This window comes from Gossypium hirsutum, chromosome D13, assembly GCF_007990345.1.
Source record: "Gossypium hirsutum isolate 1008001.06 chromosome D13, Gossypium_hirsutum_v2.1, whole genome shotgun sequence".
In the NCBI taxonomy this organism is placed as follows: domain Eukaryota; kingdom Viridiplantae; phylum Streptophyta; class Magnoliopsida; order Malvales; family Malvaceae; genus Gossypium; species Gossypium hirsutum.
Window position 1 is genome coordinate 10,176,735 of NC_053449.1, and position 19,900 is coordinate 10,196,634.

The 19,900-nt window shown below is 32.4% G+C and overlaps 1 protein-coding gene across 1 annotated transcript; it reads right to left on the bottom strand.

The window, feature by feature from the left end:
* Positions 1 to 3,049: 3,049 nt before the first annotated feature.
* LOC107920151 (alpha-xylosidase 1) lies at positions 3,050 to 7,531 on the bottom strand. The gene is made up of 3 exons (XM_016849690.2): positions 7,161 to 7,531; positions 6,363 to 7,045; positions 3,050 to 5,163 (listed from the first exon to the last, which is right to left on the bottom strand). Exons 1-3 carry the CDS (start codon positions 7,406 to 7,408, stop codon positions 3,284 to 3,286), a joined length of 2,811 nt encoding a protein of 936 aa, XP_016705179.1. The 5' UTR covers positions 7,409 to 7,531; the 3' UTR covers positions 3,050 to 3,283.
* Between the last annotated feature and the right edge of the window lie 12,369 nt (positions 7,532 to 19,900).

Below are 19,900 nucleotides of genomic sequence, written 5' to 3' on the forward strand. Positions count from 1 at the left end.
CTATTTATGAGTAATAAAATATGATAATTCTATCTAAAACTCGTTGTGGTTGGATGCACCTGAAGTTGTAATTTTTTTAGATATTTAAAGATTTTGGCATATTCCCTGAAGTGAATATTGCATATAATTGTTTGGAAATTATATTTATTTTGTTGACTTAGTGACATTATAATATTAATATTTATTTAGACATTTCCAGTAGTAAATGTCACAATAGCACTTATATGTGGATAGAAAGTAAAAGGAATGATAGTAAAATTATTAATTTGCTATAATTTAGTATAATTGAAACACATGTTAAAGTAAACTAGAAGTTTACTGATACAAATGCATTTACTACTTGACGTGACCAGTTAGACCATCCTGAATCATATATAATACGAAAATTAATGAAGAATTCATATGGACATTCATTAAAGAACCAGAAGATTCTTTAATTTAAAAGAATTCTCATATGTTGCTTGTTCTTAATGACAATTGATTATTAGAAACTCACTAGTTAAAGTTGAGATTTAATGTCTTACATTTCTAAAACGAATATGAGCCCATTCATCCACCATGTGGATGGTTTTGATATTATATGATTTTGGTAGATGCATCTACAAAATAATCACATATGTGTTATCAATTTGCAACATGTCATTTGCAAGATTGATTGTTTAAATAATTAATTTTGGATCATGCAATTAAGACAATTCATCTTGCTAATATTAATGAGTTTATATCTCAATGGTTTAGAGAAATTATTGATTGAGTTTGAAAAACTTTTGTAAAAGTTTGCGCATAATGGTTTAGAGAAATTATTGATTAAACACATCTGATTAATGTCTAAACCATTACTTATGAGAACTAAACTTTCTATTTCAATATGAGATTATGTTGAATTACGTGTTGTATGCATCAAACCAATAAGTTATAAATACTCTCCATTACAATTGGTTTTTGATCAAGAGCTAAATATTTCTCATCTTTGAGTTTTTGTATGTGCGTATATGTTACAATTGCTCCACCACAACGCACAAAGATGAGTGAATCCTCAAAAAAAGTTGGGAATATATATTACAAGTTTCTTTATATTATTAGATGTTCTGAATGTATTCGAGATTCAATTATGACATGATTTGTGATTACAATTTTGATTCGATAGTTTTCCCAACATTAGGGGGAGAGAAATAATAACTTGTAATGAGCTACGGGGAGAATAATTTAAACTAGAAGTTTAATATGGATAACTCATTATAAGTTAACTGTTAGATGTATTTACAAACTTAATGAGAATAACCAAATGTTATATACCATCTAATATTTTAATTTGAACCAAAGTCCTAGTAGGACAATCAGTTGTAATAAATAATAGATTGATCAGTTCTAAATATGAAAATTCTTCTAGATGGTTATATCGTGGAGGCGGGTGCTCCAGAAGAGACCCAAGATATAACTATAAGTAAAACTTCAGAAGAGATTCAGGTACCTGAAACTGAATTTTAAAATAATGAAAATAAGAGATGTCGATAAGTTATGTCAATTCGAGAAAATGTGAAATCGAATAATAAAAGTGGTCAATAATGATTTTGCATGCAATATTATTATTGAAATAATGAAATAAAAGAAGGATCTTGAATAAATCTATTGAGAAATATAGATATGAAATAAATTGATCAAAATAGAAAGACGCAACTCAAGTACAATTAAATTCGTGGACCAGTAGTCCAAATATCTAAAGATATAAAGCCAGTGAGGGTGCAATTGAAGTAGTTTTGCAAAAGCAGAATAAAAAATATGAAGTTTTTCACTAAGCCCTGGCATTGATTATGAAAAGATATAATATTCTTGTATGGTGGATGCAATAACCTTTAGATATATTATTAAGTTGACCATTCATAAAAGATTTAACTTACGTCTAATGGTTATTGTTACAACTTTTTTATGAATCACTATATAATAAAGTTTATATCAAAATCCTTGAAAGATTTAGGATGCTAGAAGCATATTGATATTCTCGAGAAATTGTTAATTTATATGAATTGAAATAATTTGAACATATGTGGTAAATTTGACTTAATGAATAGTAGTTGAAGGAGGATTATAAAATAATCCAAAATACCTATTTCTATTTTTATAAAAGAATCATGATTAAAGTTTGTTATGATTATTGTTGAATCTCTTGAAGAGATCAAAATATATTTCTCCAAATTTCCCTCACTCATGACTTTTAAAAGAATGGTAATATAAATGTTTAGCAAATACATTCAAATAGTTATTTGAAAAACTAGTATTCAAGATTGAATACGTAGAACATGAGAAAATATGTGATGTTTTCATGAGGGGAGTAAATATGCGTTGCGCTCATTTTCCCTTAATCGAGGTTTTGTCCCATTGGGCTTTCCTGATAAGGTTTTTAATAAGGCGGCATATTATGCGTATTATAGATTGTGTACTCTTTTTCCTTCATTAGGTTTTTATCCCATAAGGTTTTTCCTAATAAAGTTTTAACGAGAGACATTATCTACCAATAGACATTCAAGGGGGAGTGTTATGAATATATTATTAAGTAGATGTCCATCATGATCAAGATAAAGTTTTAATGTACTTTAAATTCTAATAGTTATTAGAATTAGATCTCTACTTACTTTTTATGCCTATAAATAAAGACTCTGATGAAGCATTATAATCGTCCCTTTTGATCGATAAAGTATATTCTCTATTACTTTCTTCTTTATTCTCCCCATCCCTCTTTATTTTATAACACTAATAAGTATTTTCAACATTATTTTATCAATGTTTTTTAATTTTCAAAATGTCACCCAATTTTAGTGAATCTAATAGAAGAATTTTAATAATAGTAATAATTAGAACTAAATTTTTAAGTTTGAAAAGTAAAAACACTATATAAATTCTTGAAAATAAAATTAGGAAACTAAATTTTAAAGGTATAAAGTGTATAAAGTGTATAAAATATTAAATTTTTAATTATTCACCCAAGTGTGAAAACAACCATCCCAGTATGTAAAAGAAAAGACAGTTCTAGATTCTATATTCTTTGCTATAATTCCAATGGAAAGTGATAATTGTATTTGGCGTAATGCATTTTAAGTTGATAATTGAAGCAACAACGTGAAAAGGAATTTGGCCAAAGTCCACCTGGGTTGAAAGCTAAATATAGGAGACCTCAAATTTGCAATCGGCATTTTAAACTACAAGCATCAATGAACAAGCATGTAATGAAGTTTTAACCCTCAACAATGAAAAGCTTAAAACGAGACCAAAAGTCGGGAGAAAATTATCAGCTTTGTATCCCCATTTTCCAGGACATGGAAAAGTTCTCTCCAACAGGTAATTTCAAACCTGTAATATTTACCATCAAGGATTTGCTATTTTCTTGTCCATCTTCAAGATCTCGCAGGTGCTTTTGTTTCATTGAGCTCAATTCTACGTTGCAAGCATCAGGGGCTACGGAACTTCCATTAATTTCAAGAGCAGATATCTTTTCACTTCCACCAACCCCCAACACAGTTACCTTCTCAATTATCCAACCCTTGTCTAAAGCAAACTTGCCCTCCTCAACTTCAGACCAAACCTTCACAATTCCCTGGTCCAGGGTTGCATATAACTCCACATAAGTTGAATACCCGTTTCCAAGTTTCATTTCTGGAAGTTCGTCATTGTCGAGATAGAGGCTTCCTTTGGCTTCTCCTTTGCTTGCACCAGCAGGGAAACTCACTATGAGAGTGAAGGGTGTCATTCTGGCTTCCTTGGAGATCATTCCACCCTGTTGCATTGGTAGTATGGTATTCTGATATAAATGCACATTAACCACGTGCAAGGGCGCATCGAGGGTAAAGTACTGTCCCTTTGACACAACGGTTTGAGTCATATCAAATACATTGTACCAAGAGCCTGGGGGGAAAAGTGCTTTAACCTTTGTTTCCCCCTGCTCAAGGACTGGAGACACCATGAGACTACTTCCTAGTAAGAACTGGGTGCTCAGCCCATGACATTCTTTGAAAGCAGGAAATGAGAAGAAAAGTGGTCTAGCTATTGGTGCTCCACTTATATGAGCAAAATAGGTCAGAGTGTAGAGGTAAGGAAGAAGCTTATACCGCATACCTAGAGCATTTTGAGCAGATTTGGTTACACTCTCCCATTGATACAGCTCCTGTCTAGGAGAGTAGTAATTTGCATGATCCCTAGAGAAAGGGTAGAAAGCACCGACTTCGATCCAACGGTTACACAATTCTTCTGTTGGAGCAGGATAGAAGCCACATATATCTGCACCAACCATTGGAACCCCAAATATACCAAAGTTCAGCACTGTACTTATTGAATACTTCAAGTCTTCCCAAGTACCCTTATTATCACCAGTCCAATGAGCAGCATACTTTCCTGAACCAACATAAGTAGAGCGAGACAGTATAAATGGTCGTTTTCCCTCGAGTCCTTGGAGTGCCTTGTGAGTTGCTATAGCTTGAGAGAAGCCGTAAAGACTATGAGCATCATACTCTAAAACACCATTGTAGTGAACTGCACTAGTCGCAATAGTTTTGAACCCTATTGGTACCTGTAACCCTGAAGCATTTATCTTATATGGTGGATCATCCCATCTTGTCTTAGTTATGTTCTTGCAGTCCAAGCAACATTCCCAACCAGGTCCTGTCCCACTTGGACACTGCTTGCCTTCTGGAATGGTGCACTTCCCGCTACAGAAATTTGAAGCTTCATTCATGTCAATCCAGAGGCCATCAACAGGGACAAGTTCATGAAAACGTTGAATTTCATCACCCCACCATGCCACAGTTTTAGGGTTGAGGAAGTCTGGGAAATTAACAGCCCCAGGCCACACTTGGGCTAAGTAGGGCTCCCCCTCATACTTGATAAATACATCATTGGCAATTGCTCTTTGGTATACACCATAACTGGAATTAACACCAATCCCAGGATCAATAAGGACGATATATTTCATGCCTATGCTATGTATTTTTTCAAGGAATGCAAGAAGCTTTGGACGAGGGTAATTGATGGGGTTGAGAGTGAAATCCTTATGGCCGTCCATATGATCATCATCATTCCAGATTACATCCAGTGGGATCTTGGCCTTCTTGTAGTTCTCAACAACATCTTCAACTACAGAGAGGTTATGATAGCCCCATCGACATTGGTGAAACCCTGTACGTCAAATTTTAAAGAACAGAAATAGCATTCAGTACAACAGGAGAAGAAAATACTTGAGTTAGCCAGATTATTTAAATCAAATAGTGCAAACTTCATTGAAGGCAAGAAAAGCAACTGTATTATGTTCTCTCTTCTTTTTAAATTAGCCCAACAATTGTAAAAACTCTAGCCTCAAGGTCACATGAAAGTCTTACTGCTTATTTCTCAATTAGTCGTTAGAAAACTATTATACTTGGTGCTTCTGCAGTGGGGAAAGGCGCAGAGGTACTAGTTTTTAACTTTTATCATGCATAAATCTACCAACACAAAAGGTGCCATAACATCAAGGGAAGCACAAATAGTTTACTTTAGATACCCTCAGCCACAGGGTAAGGATTCTAGATAGAGCTTTGGACCAAACGTAATAAGTGCCTGATCAAGGTAGGGCAGGCTTACTAACTAATTATCACAGCATTGTGGTAATGATGTGAGAGTGGTCATCCCATTTCTATCTCAAGTAGGTAAGACGATAGTGCTCTTATGGGAATTCCACAAGTTGCCTTTTACTTAATGGGTTAGCACTAACAGGTCAAAAGAATATATTACTAAAACTTGGGTGTCGGATCAGATATATGTTAACCTTTTTAAAAACTTCTTTTACGTATTTAGAGAGTCTTCAAATACTCCTACCCTGTGCTCATGCCCATCTGACAGTAAAAGGGAAATCACTAGGACAATAATCAACATGATCGTTGATGTTATCTCATTCTCCTATAAAGACCTAAATTGCCAAACGTCAATTTATCATTGAAAAGGTTGCTTCCGGAGAATTAGCACAGCAACACATAGATAGATGGGGACTTGAAATGAGACAATAAAGTGAATACATATATGGGTCCGACCAATCCACCAACCTATATTAAAATGAGAACACTTTATTTCCACCTTAATACATTAGACAAATGGCAGATATAATCATGAACCGAGATGAATAAGAGATCACATTAGCTGGCTAAATCTTCCAAGGCACAAATTTGCCTAAAATCTTATTCATCACACCAAGGTTTCCTATATATTAATCATAATCATACCCCCATAAATGGCCTATTATATATTACCCCAAAAAAGGCAGAATATGGTTTATTAATCTAACCTTTTAACTTCAAACAGAAGAATGAAGAATATAGTGTTATCAGAATGAAAGGGCATAGTACCTAGAGACCAGTAAGGCATGGGAGCAGGCCTGCCGATAAATGAGGTGTATTGATCAACAATGTCGAGGGGAGTGGGTCCTACAAAGAAGTAAAAGTCGAAAACACCACCAATAAGCTTATAAGTCAGTGAATTTCCTCTGTAAAACACATCCATGCCATTGCTGTTCAACAAGAGAACAGCATGCGCATATGGCTTATCACCCACATTCCTCAACTCCATATAAACAGGGTGGGACCCATACAAATCAGTGTTGAGATTAATGGCTGACACATCGGTTGTGTACAATGTATAAGGGTCATTTGGATACAGCTTGATTCCATGAGGTTGTGTGTTCTCTCCAAGTCCATACAGTGAAGCGTCTTCAGGCAACTGAGTGGAAATCTCCAAGTACTGGTCTTTGAACACCATTTCTCCGAATGAGTCTCCACCACCTGAGCTGGAATTAAAAAGGGTCTGCCCATTGGATCTCCTTGTTACCGCAAAGCTAAAAGGGTCAACTGTGTGGAGGAATATCAGCTCAGACCCTGCAATCTCTAACACACTTATAGGCTTCTTTCTCGATCTCCCAATAGCTTGTTTCGGTTTAGGTGGTTGGTCTCTTGGCAAAAGATTGTATGGAACTTCCCATCTCTGCTTCTCTGCGTCTGTTATGTGCACCCTCAAACGATTTTCACTCTCATGTCTGCAAAATAAAAAAGAAGAAAAAAACAGTAGGTATTACGGTGAGCTACATTAAGAGCAAATGTACATTCAAAACATTAACAGTTGCGTGACTTTATGGTGGATGATTAACTCACTTGACATAGAGTTGCAAGAGAGGAATATCAGGACCATAGAAGTTGTTCTTTTGGTTAACCTGAAGGTGACCCAAGAAGCCACCGTCAGAGGTGTCTTCAATGGAGATCAAACGGTAGCCTTTGCCAATCCTAGTGGGAGCAGCGGATGAGGAAGATGATGAATATCCTCCGGAGAAACATGATATTAAAACGAGAAGAAGACAGAAGGAGCTCAAAGTCAAAGAAAGTAATGAAATGGTGAAGGACATTGCTTAGAGGGGAGAGGAGAGAGTAAGAAATAAAGCAAATGATAAGGGGATTAAAAAGGACTACTTAAGACTGAAGATGATGATGAGAGAAGGAAGTGATTGGATGCATGACATTGACAGCATGAGTGGGGTGGTCTTAGACACGTGATGAACAATATCATGGGGTGTGACTGTGAGCTTGAGTCCAGAGGTTCTTGCTTATTCGATCTAAAAAGAGTGGTCCCACTGCTAACATAGGCTTTTTGATTTTGGTAGTAAGTTTGATATTTTTTATAGATAATAAATAATAATTCTTTTGTTAAGGATACTTAGGCGACGTTGAATAGTAGACCTTAAACCATCATCCTGGGGGATGCTTCGACAGCAGCTTATAATTTTCTCCCTTCTACTGCTAAACTGAATAAAACAAAGAGTAATGCATATCCACTTGTAAGTTCTCCTGTTTTCACTGGAGACTACCTAGGAAATATGAATAGAAATCCTCCGCCTCCTAAACAAAATGGCGCCACATGTTCTTTATTTTTTCCATTTTAATTGTAATTCATGTTTTAAGTTTAAATATAATGATTTAGGTTAGTTTTTAACTTATTATAAATGTTTTTGTTTTTGTTTTTATTTTTATTTTTATTTTTATATTTCTATTAATTTTACCTATTCTATAAATAAAAAATTTACAATGACTTAGTTAATTTTTTATATTTTATAACTGTTTTTATTTTTATATTATATTAATTTTAATATTTCTCCAATTAGCATATAGTTTAAAATTTTAGTTACAATTTTATTCAATATTTTAAAAAAGAAAAGAAAAAGAAAACACTTATTTTATAAAAAATGAGTTACAACTAAAAGAAAAAACGTGGCATAACTTAATTAGGGAGCTAGTTGTTTAGTTGAAACTCATATTTTTTATAAAATAGAAGTTTTTTTTTTAAATTTGGATAAAATTGTTGTTAATTTTTCAAACTATATTATTAATTTGAGAAAGATGAAAATTAATATAATATAAATATAAAAACAATTATAAAAAATAAAAAATTAACCCAAGTCATCATATATATTTTAATTTAAAGAATAAAAAATGAATATAATCGAAGATTGGACTAGTTTAATAAGTTGAGTTTTTACAAGTTAATTATTATTATTTTTCATTAATTTAGTTCTCTATTGAAAAAAAAATACTGAAATCGAAAATTTGATTTAGGGAAAAATGAGTTTCATTGGTTTGAATTTGCTTTAAATCTAACTTTTTTAATTACATAAAACTTATAAAAGTAAATTGATTGGTTTAACATTTCAGATTTAATTTAAGAATCAATTTATCAAAGCTCAACTTACTAAAGTAATAGGAGGTAACTTTTTACTATTTTATATTTTTCATGAATTAAATATTTATGATGAATTAACTTAATTTCTTCTTTTCTTAATTTATTTTTAGTATTTTTATTTCGGTTAATTTTAAGCCTTTTACCATTAATATATAATTTGAAAAATGAGTTATAATTTTTTTATTAAAAATAGTTCACAAATTTAATTTAACAAAAGAAAAAGCGTTTATTTTATAAAAAAACAAGAGTTATAACTCCTTGTTTTTTTCAAATTCAGTATTTTTCTTTCTCAGAAAATTAACTTGATGAAAAAAAAAGTCAACTTGTCAAAACTCAAAGTAGCTCTATAATATAAATTAGAAAAATATGATAACTTTGATTAATTAATTAATTAATTATTATATTATATTAATTTTAACGGATTAATATTTTGTTCACTATTAGTGAAGTTTTTTAACTCCATAAACAGTAAACAGAGTTTAGTACATGACATTGTCTGTTTTAATTTTTTTAAAACTTTTAATATTCTTTTGAAACACATTAATATGTATCAAAAATATGTATCACCTCAGATTCACTTGTTGTGGAGTAGCAAGAGGAAGAACTGTCCCAGGTTGCAACACCTCTGATTCACCAAAATATGCATCAAAAATTGTGTTTGCACTCCCATATGACGGAGCAACATTGTCAGGATAATGATTGCAGCATTCCCATCCAAATACGGAAAAATATCTTAAAAAATTTCACATCGTGGGACATAAAGAACTTCTTAGAATCCAGATCATATAAATACCAAACTTTTTTGCCAAAAGGGTAGCCAAAAAAACACATTCGACTTCGACTAGCAAACTTATTATCCTTAGAACGTTGATTATGAGCAAAACATAATCAACCAAACACACGAAAATCAACAAACAAAGGAGGGCTACCAAACAACATTTCATAAGGTGTTTTTATTGTGAAGGAGTTTGATTAATGAGATGAGAAGCAGACAACACACACTCTCAAAAAAAGATATAGGTAGATTTCCTTGGAAACGCAAAGTACAAACTACATTTAAAATATGTTGAGGAGTATCAACACAAAATGTTTGAAAAATAATGTCATTTGCAAGAAAATAATCTTGGTTTCGTCTCATTATCACTTCTAATACACTTTATTTATTGAGAAAATTGATGATCAATCATAGCAATGAATGACATGAAAACTTTGAAAACCTTATTTTTATTAACCAATATATATACCCAAACAGCACGAGAGAAATCATTAACCAATGTCAAAAAATGATGAGATCCACCAGATGAAGCAGTGTCATAAAACCCTCATAAATCACAATGAACTAACTAAAAAATACAAATGACTTTTCGTTCACTAATTGGAACGTTATTTCTAGTCTGCTTAGCACGATGACAAATTTCACATGATTTATTCAGATGATTTCTAGAGTTACTAACATAAGGAAGTAATTTTGCTACTTTCTCGGAAGGGTGACACAATCTTTTATGTCAAAGTTCCAAAGAGGATAAAGCTTCAACCAAAATCACTTTGACCGTCAAAACTTGCTAAAGTAGTAAAATCCATCTCGTTTCTCACCCACTCCAATCAGCTGTAACACCCCTTACCCAAGACCGTTGCCGGAGTCGAGCATGAGGCGTTACTTGACTTAACTTAAAAGTTCGGGGCATAAAAATTTACTTTTAAAAGTTATTTCACTATTCATAATAAGGTTGTCCACCTATACAACAGTTACTAAATTAATTATAACTCGAGATACGAAACTCAAAATTTAGATCTGTAAATTTTCCCTGAAACTAGACTTATATATCTTTTTACCATAAATTTTTCAGAATTTTTGGTTTAGCCAATTAGTACATTTTATTAGTTAAAGTCTCCCCTATTTCACTGATTGATTGTCCTGACCTCTCGTCACTAAAATTCAATTATCTCATTGTATAGACTTCACATAGTGTTATCAATTGTTTCTACAGAAAATAGACTCAATAAGGAATCTAGAAATATAAATTACAACTCATAAATATTTTTGTACAAGTTTTAATGATTTTCCAAAGTCATAACAGGGGATTCTGAAAACCACTTTGACCTTGTCTAACTAAAATGAAAATATCTTAGAATACATAATTCCTTTGTCTACACCGTTATTTTTGTATGAAAATAGACTCAATAATCTTTAATTATATATCTCATCCACCCTCTAATTCATTTTCTACTATCCTTGGTGATTTTTCAAAATCACGTCACTACTGCTATCTCAAAACTGATTTACTACCAATTTTTACTTTTTCATGATTTCTATGCATAATTTAGCACCTAGACATTTATAACAACAAACACCTTCATACTTAGCCATTTTAATAACTATTCATCATCAAATATTTACATATCATCTTTTGGTCATATCTTAAGAATATACAATTGAAATGACCAAGTCCCTATACATGCCATAGCTCAAAACATTTATTGTTTTAAAATACCGAGTTGTGGTGGTTGATAGTGTGAATGCTCTCCGATGTCTTCAAGATCCCGACTATGCTTGATAATACTATATGAAAGAAAAAGAAATAAAAGAAGTAAGCATAAAGCTTAGTAAGTTTACAAGTAAATAAATAACAACATTTAACACAAATAATGATATGCAAGTATCATGTTCTTAAGTTTCCTCTTTACTTACTCTCATTTACTTGTTTATTTACTTACCTATTTAGATAGCTTAAGATTACAACTTACTCTTCTCTTGCTGAAATATTGGTTCTCACTGATATCATAACATATTCTTAACTCTTATAACTCACCTGAAGTTGCTAATTATACTTTTACTTGAACTTCCATAGAACATAATCTGTTTTCTAGCCCGTTGAGCTACATTAGAATAATAAGGATACTTGGGTCTCATATCTGATAATAACATGCCAAAGCCATATCCCAGACATGGTCTTACATGAGATGTTTCCTGTACTGCCAATGCCATATCCCAGATATGGTCTTACATGGGAGTTCTCATATTGGTGCCCATGCCATGTCCCAGACATGGTCTTACGGGGGACCTCTCATCTTAGTGCCAACGCCATGTCCCAGACATGGTCTTACATGAGACCTCTTATCTTGGTGCCAACGTCATGTCCTAAACATGGTCTTACATGGGACCTCTTATCTCGGTGCCAACACCATGTCCCAGACATGGTCTTACATGGTATCTCTTTACCCAAATGTCATGACATTTGTATCCAATACACTCCTAATGTTTCAATAGGGCTTTTTAACATTGATTCCCTGTCATCTCATACTTGAGTCAACATTAAATAAATTCATGAAATAAATATATAATTGCTGGAAAATAAAAACATTAATAATAATTATTAAAATATTGCATTTATTTACCGTAAACTTACCTCGGTACAAAATTTGACCAAATCTAGCAACTTAGTCCTCTATCTTTTTCTTTCCCTGGTCTAACTCTGAATTTCGTTCTTCTTGATCTATAATAGAAAATTTAGCTTATTTAATACTCACATTAATCAAAACAATCCTTAACTCGAACTTTAGAAAAATTACAATTTTGCCCCTACACTTTTGCATAATTACACTTTTTCCCTAAAACTCGAAAATTAAACTTCATCTCTTATTCTTATGTTTTATGACATGCTGAACATTTTTACCTTCTATGACAACATCAAATTCCCACTCTAGCATGTACTTATGAACATTAGGTATTTTTACTAATTATGTCAATATACTCGTTTTCACTTAAAATCGACTAGCATAAGTTGTTTAACATAATTTCAAGCTTCATATTTTACCATAAAACATCAAAATAAACACATTTCACCTATGGGTATTTTTCCAAATATAAATCCTAGGTTAAATTATTACTAGAATAAGCTAAATCAAGCTATCGGGATTCAAAAAACGTAAAGAACATTAAAAACGGGGCTAGAACAGACTTATAGTCGAGTTTGGAAGCTTGAAAAACCCTAGCCATGGTTTCCTCTTGTGAAATTCGGCCATGGGGTTAAAGATGGACAAATATTGGCTTTTAATTTTGTTTTTAATTCATTTTAATAACTAAATGACCAAAATGCCCTTAATGAAAAACCTTGGAAACATGTCTAACCATGTCCATTTTTGTCTACCAACTTAACCAATGGTCTAATTACCATATAAGGACCTCCAATTCAAAATTTCATAACAATTAGACACCTCTAACATGTAGAACTCAACTTTTTCACTTTTTACAATTTAGTCCTTTTGACTAAATTGAGTGCCCAAATGTCAAAATTTTTTAACGAAATTTTCACGAAATCTTTCCGTGAAATTTTAGGCCATAGAAATATAATAAAAATAAAATTTTCCTCGTCGGATTTGTGGTCTCAAAACCACTATTCCGATAACCTTAAATTTGGGTCATTACAATCAGCTCCTTCGAATGAAGGTCCTGAATAGCACATATGTTAGTAGAAAATTGGAAAAAAAAATTCATATCATCATTCAACTGGGAAACCGAAATTAAGTTTCAGTTTAATTCAGGAACGTAAAGAACATGTTTTAAGTGAATTTTTTTGTCAATTTAACTATTCCTTCTTGGGTAGCCACCATTGTTTGGTCATTAGGGAGTCCTATGTGACATGCTACAACATATTTCACATTTTTCAAACACATAAGATCACTTGTAACATGATTTGAACACTCGTATTGGAAACATGAAAATATACACACTTTTTCATGCCCTTTTTAACTCAAATTCATGCAATTTCATAGTAATTCTTGTTGAAAAATATATAATAATTATAAAATAATTAAATTGTACTTAAATTAATTAACATTATTAACATGTTGAATTTTAATTAATTTATAATAAATTTTGATTACTTTTGATCATTTTCGACAGATTCACACAAAGGACGAAATTTGGCTCAGCAAACACTGCTAGAAACGCAAAACCGAGAAGCGATTTTTGAAGCATTGAGGCGAATTAATTTTTCAGCCGAAGACGGTCCAAATTATGAATATTAATTCATAATGTAATTAATTTTAATTTTAATCCAATTTATTTTGGGTTAAATAATTATTATTAATTAATTATGAAAAGATGCTTAGTTGAGCTGAACCGAGAAAACCGATCCAATCAAACACTGGGCTGCCCAAAACTGTCCCACATGCTGACCCAATCAGCTTGTTTAGCTGATTATTTGGCTTGCAAAACAGCCCTTAAAGACTCCTTGAATTTGTATTCAAACCCCTCCATTTATCATGTCTTCCTAGATTTGCTCCTACCTTACAATAGCAAGTTTGAAACCTTCAAATTTGCCACATGTGTGGCCGGCCATGTGGGGAGTCTATTGCTGCTGATTTTTGTTGTTTTTAACAGCCATCTCAACCTATAAATACCCCCATTGGCTGCTCATTTCAAACACACCTTAAAACCTCTCATCATTTCACTTCTCTCTCACTTTCTCTCTTCAAAACCCTTCATTTGTTCTTCATTTTCCTTCCCATTCCTTTGCCGATTTCACCTCTTGGAAAATATTCCTTCAACCATTATTTGAATCAAAATTCAAGTGTTCGTGGAAGCCTTGATTCAACAAGAACAAAAGGAGAAGGAGGGGCAGAGCTAGTCAAGCCTCGGAGAAACACCAGATTTGATTCTTGCTCCTTGTCATTTTAATTTTATTGTTGTTGTTATGAACATGTCTATGAATACTTGTGATGTTGATATGTTTAATTTAATTAATATGGCTTAAATTTAATTCGTGTTAGGTTGATTGCATTTTGTCCACTTGAGTTATTTAAAATTATGTTTGTGTTGTTATAGGTCTTGGTAAAATGTTTGATTAAGTAAAACCATGACTAAGTTATTCTTGCATTATAATTGTAAGGTGACTAATGAATTAATTATTTAAACGTGTTGAAATTGTAATTAATTGACACAATACTTAATTTGTGCATGTTTAATCTTCTAAGATAGCTGATGGTTAAATTTGCGACGGTATTAGACAATACATTAGCCTTGCATAACTTGCAAAATTATTGTGATTAAACTGTTTTAAGGTAGAAATACATTGTTACCTCACTTAATCTTTTATGTGCTTATGAATATTGATTAATTGTTTGAATTGGTATTGGAAAATTTTCAAGAGATTAGTTAATTTAATAAGTATGTATGAGCAGTAGTTAGTAAATTATTGAGTTACCATGAATTTATTCGTAACAACATAAACATGAGTTTAGTAATTTTAAGTTAAGAAATGTAATTAATCTAACACAATTATGTCATCTTGATTAACATCATCTTTTGAAATCGTGCATTGAAAAATTTATTTTATTTTTATTTTACTTAGTTAAATTTTAGTTTTTAATCACTTCCTCAAAATCAAAATATTTTCTTTATCAAAGTATTTTTAATTGCATTCATAAATAATTCTTTCCACAGTCCCTGTGGGTATGATAACTTGACATTTACTTGTCACTTTATTACTTGTTGCGATTGTGTACACTTGCACATTTCCGTCGTTCCACGTATCAATAATCCAATTATTCTTGGACTTACCATTCAACCTAGTGGAAGTTGATTGTTTATTACCGAACACCATCAAAAGAGACTGTCATTGCTCAACAGTAAAACCAAGAAGTGTGACCTCCTGGTGGTGGTGGAAGAGAAGAAGAAGACTCGCCACCAGCCATTTAGAATGATGAAAAAAATTATGTCAAAAACCTTCTCAGAAGCCATGACAAGAATAGTGTAATCTCTTAAATTTTATTGATAGACCTCAACAGTATATATATACAGTAGTAGTTACGTAGAAATCAAATTGCTGAAAGATAATATGCTATAATAATATCCTATAATATCCCATTAGGAATCAAATTACTAAAAGATAATATCCAATAATAGTATCCTAACACACATGGCAACATTTTACCCTTGTGGAGTTTTTAAACTCCACTGTCAGTGCATCAAATAATTTTTCAATTTTAATATTTCTCCTATTAGTATATAATTTGAAACTTAATTACAATTTTATCGAATAAAAAAATAAAAACACTTTTATTTTATAAAAAAATGAATTACAACTAAAAGAAAAAAAAAGACAATGCATAATTTTGAAGGGCACAGATGGAGGCAAGGTTTTGGGGTAGGTGATTTTCATTCAGGAAATATTAGGTAAGGATCTAATTTACAAGTTCTTCAAGAGTTGGAGATTTTGGCAAAATTAATGAGTTTCTATATTAGATATCACCTTTAGATGAGATTTTTTTTTCATTTGGTTTCTAGAATTTATAATTTTTTTAGGGAAATCAGTTGATATACTGTCAACGGAGTTTTTAAACGCTACAAGTAGGGTTAAGGGATTGACAAGTATTTAAGGGATATAGTAAAACATTTTAAAAAATATTAAAAAATAAATACGTGTCAATTTTTTAAAGATACTTGTAAAAAAATAAATACTCCCATTTTTTATATTTATATATTTTTTATTTTGTAAAAAAAATTAATATTTTATGATAACATTATTCTGACATTCTTGTCTAACACGCAAACAATAAATGGCTGAAAGCCTCAACCATTTTATTTAATGCCAAAATGATTAAACCAATGACGGATAACTTTAGGTTTTTATTTGTGTAAAAAAACTTTAAAGATCAAAGTGAAAAAAGTGATGTACTTTATATACTAAATGGTTCATTAAGTCTTTTATAATTTACTTTAAGTTAATTATAGTTGAATCAATGTAAAAAATCCTTTATTGATTTCTCAATCATTAATTAAATCCTTCAACTCCAAAAAGAAGTGGACAAGAATTAAACGTGTTCATATGTCGGGTTTAAGTTTACATTTCTCAATCTCAGGTTGACCTAGTCCAATCCATTTTACTATTTTGAAATAATATTTTTTTATATTAATATTAATATTAATATTAATATATTTTTATAATTAAGTTTAAATAAAAACTTTTTTTTTGTTTTTTGAAATAGTGAAACGAGTCATTTGGGCGAGTTTGAACTGCTGAGCTTGGTTTAAGGCTCGGGCTAGAATTTTTTAAAATCGTGCCTTAACCATGAATGCCTCTATTGGTAATCAGTGCTTAGATATACAAAAGGCTTACACATTTCTCGGACAAAAAGTAGTTTTATTTATATACATCAAATCAGTATGAAAATCTCCGACACAAAAAAATACAAAAATGTTTAACATTTATTTCATTAACTGAAAGAATTTCCATGCAAAATCGACTTAAACCTATACAAGACATACACTTAAAACAAGTAAATGACCTATATTAGACAAAAACCTAAAGGTCGTTGATTCTAATGTCACGGGGCAAGAACTTTAGTTTGGCAAAATGTGTAACCTTAGGTGATTTCTTTGCTTCAAATCTGCCTAAGACAACCTTACTCTTGAAAATGAGAATTCACAAAGGAAATTCTCTAAGTGCCACACTCGATTATCCTTATTGTCTCAAAATTTAAGGAAAGTTAGGATTAAATTTAATGAATTGGAAAATTGTTAGGCTTCGTCGAGGAAACTCAGAAATTTTAATGGTCGAATTATGATTAGTTAGATCTCGATTCTGGTTTAGTTAGATTGGAACCAGCTATCTCCCTAGTGGGAGACAAAATAATTAGCATTGATTGGCTAAAATGGACTAGGAGACTATGCAAACTTTAGCTATAAATAAATGTGTGTAGAGAGGAAAGAATTCTCCTGAAATTAGCTGATAATCTCTTTATTGTCTACAACAGCTTTTTCAATAGCACCAAAAAAGAAAATGAGGTTAGAGAAAGCTTTACATGAGGTGGTAAATGCGAGGTTTGAAGTTTGGGAAGTCGAGAATTTGATAAACTGGTAAGCTCTAAGCCTCCTTGTACTCGTGGATTAGAGGAAAGAGAAGTAAGAATTCTCGAAATATTTTTGTGGGTTTTGGGTTTTTAAGGTTTGAATACTTTCTAGTTAACCAATAAATTATTGTTATGTTTAATTGTCAGGACAAATGAGGTTCTGGCATGGGCAAGCTAAATGGTCGAGGATAAAGGAAGCAATGTGAGTTTCTGCGCTCTGTCTTGGATGATTGATGAGATTGAGTTGTTAAATGATTTATGTTGTGACTATTCTGGGTTATTTGAGTCTGTCGTTGTGTGCAAAAATGGTGATTGAGCATACTATGAATGCATAATCTTACACAAGTATATGAGTATTTGTATGTATGATCATTGAATGTTAAGCGGATATTATATGGTGTAAAATATGTGGTGTACTTTGTGTCATGTATTAAGTACATTGATTGCACGAAATGTATGAGTATATTGTATACAGAGTACAAAGGTATTTACTTTGACGGAGTAGATGAAGATATGATTAATTGGCATATTAGAGGAATGAACATGTCAAAATGGGGATCCAAGGGGGTTTGGGTGAAAATGTAAAATGCTATCGACTGGCTCGCTAGAGTGACATCGTGACATGGTCTATCGACTCTATAGAGACGCAATGATGGTAAGGTCCTTTGAGCCGATACTGTGGAAACGATTATTAGGTCATTCGAGGCAACACCTCAAGTGAAATTTAATGTGTATGACCATAGCTTGGCTATAGTAACAAAAGGAGTCTACCAGGATGTTAAACATGAGTTCCTACTATGTAAGACCATAGCTTGGCAATGGCAACAAATGGAGTCTGCTAAGACGTTAAACATGGGTTCCTACTGTGTAAAACCATAGCTCGGTTATGGCAACAAAGGGAGTCTATTAGGATGTTAAACATAGGTTCTTATTGTGTAAGACCATAACTCGACTATGGCAACAAAGAGAGTTCGCCAAGATGTTAAACATGGGTTCATACTATATAAGAACATAGCTCGGATATGGCGTCAGGTAAAGTCCATAAAATGTTGAGCTAGAAATCTAATAGGACAAGGTAAGGGAGGCTGTTGTATGACTCACTTAGAGAGTAGCATGATCGGATGAATACAAGAAGTCTAAGAACGCGAGTAAACAGGATAGTCCAATGATCTCCCAAATTACCATGATAAGAAAAATGGGTAGGAATATCCGAGAATATAGGTAAGCCTATTAACGAGGGATCCCGCCAAACCGCCACAAAAAGAAAACTTGAATATACGACTCTTAACAATGGAGAAAGAAATAGGAAGGATAACTATGTTGAGGAATGAAGTATCCGCAGGCACGAGATTGCAGGTCTCAGTGAGTCTTAGTGAGTAAACTTGGACCAGGGGGTGATAATAAGATGATTAAGCGGAACCTAAACTTAAGGGTTTGCTGGTAAAATGGCAGACAAAGACAGATAAGTCCCTTAAGGTTCACTCAGAGTTAATGATTTCTCGAATGGTTTGACTGGTAGAGTCTATCAAGAATATATAGAGAAGAAGAATGTTGACCAGGACTAGGTAACACCATTTAGACCACATAGGGTTAACAGAAGAAAGATCCCATCAAGGGTTACTTTGGATAGATAATCTATTGGAAAGTTGTAGAGGTTACGGTTCGTTAGATGCTATATGTTAATTTTAGTTATTTAGAAGATTGGAACAAGATAAACTAATAGCTTAGGGTTAGACCGTAAAGTACAAGTCCGCCAAGAGGATGAGACTTGCACTCAGTCAGCATTCAACATGTTCAAAACTGTGAGTCTGGACTAGAGGAAGTGTTAAGGTGGAAAATCCTAAATTTGATTTTGTTTTGGATAAACAGATCAGGATAAGGATCCGAATTTAAGGAGAACATTAGTGGAAGACAACCAATGGTAGGCAATGAACTTTATATTTAAGTATGTGGGTACCGGTGTGAGTTAAGATGGGTAAGTTACAAAGGAAACTAGGATGCGGAGGAATCAAGCTAAGGCCATAGAGATCCATTGTCGTAAAAGAAAGATTATACATCTAAGGTAGAGAATAAGTTTGCCAGTGGCGAACTACGAAAAAGGGTAAAGCGACGACAGCGCTTGTGGGATCTGTAAAAGGCCAAGGATAGACATGGAGTTGAAAATTTTTGTTTTAAAATTTATTTCTTGAAGATTACGAAATACTGTTGTGCACTGTTTCATAATACCTCATGAAGTTCATTTGAACTTATGAATTGATTGCCTATTTGCAGGATAAAAATTTGACTGAAGAATCAAGTAGAGGGACCAAGC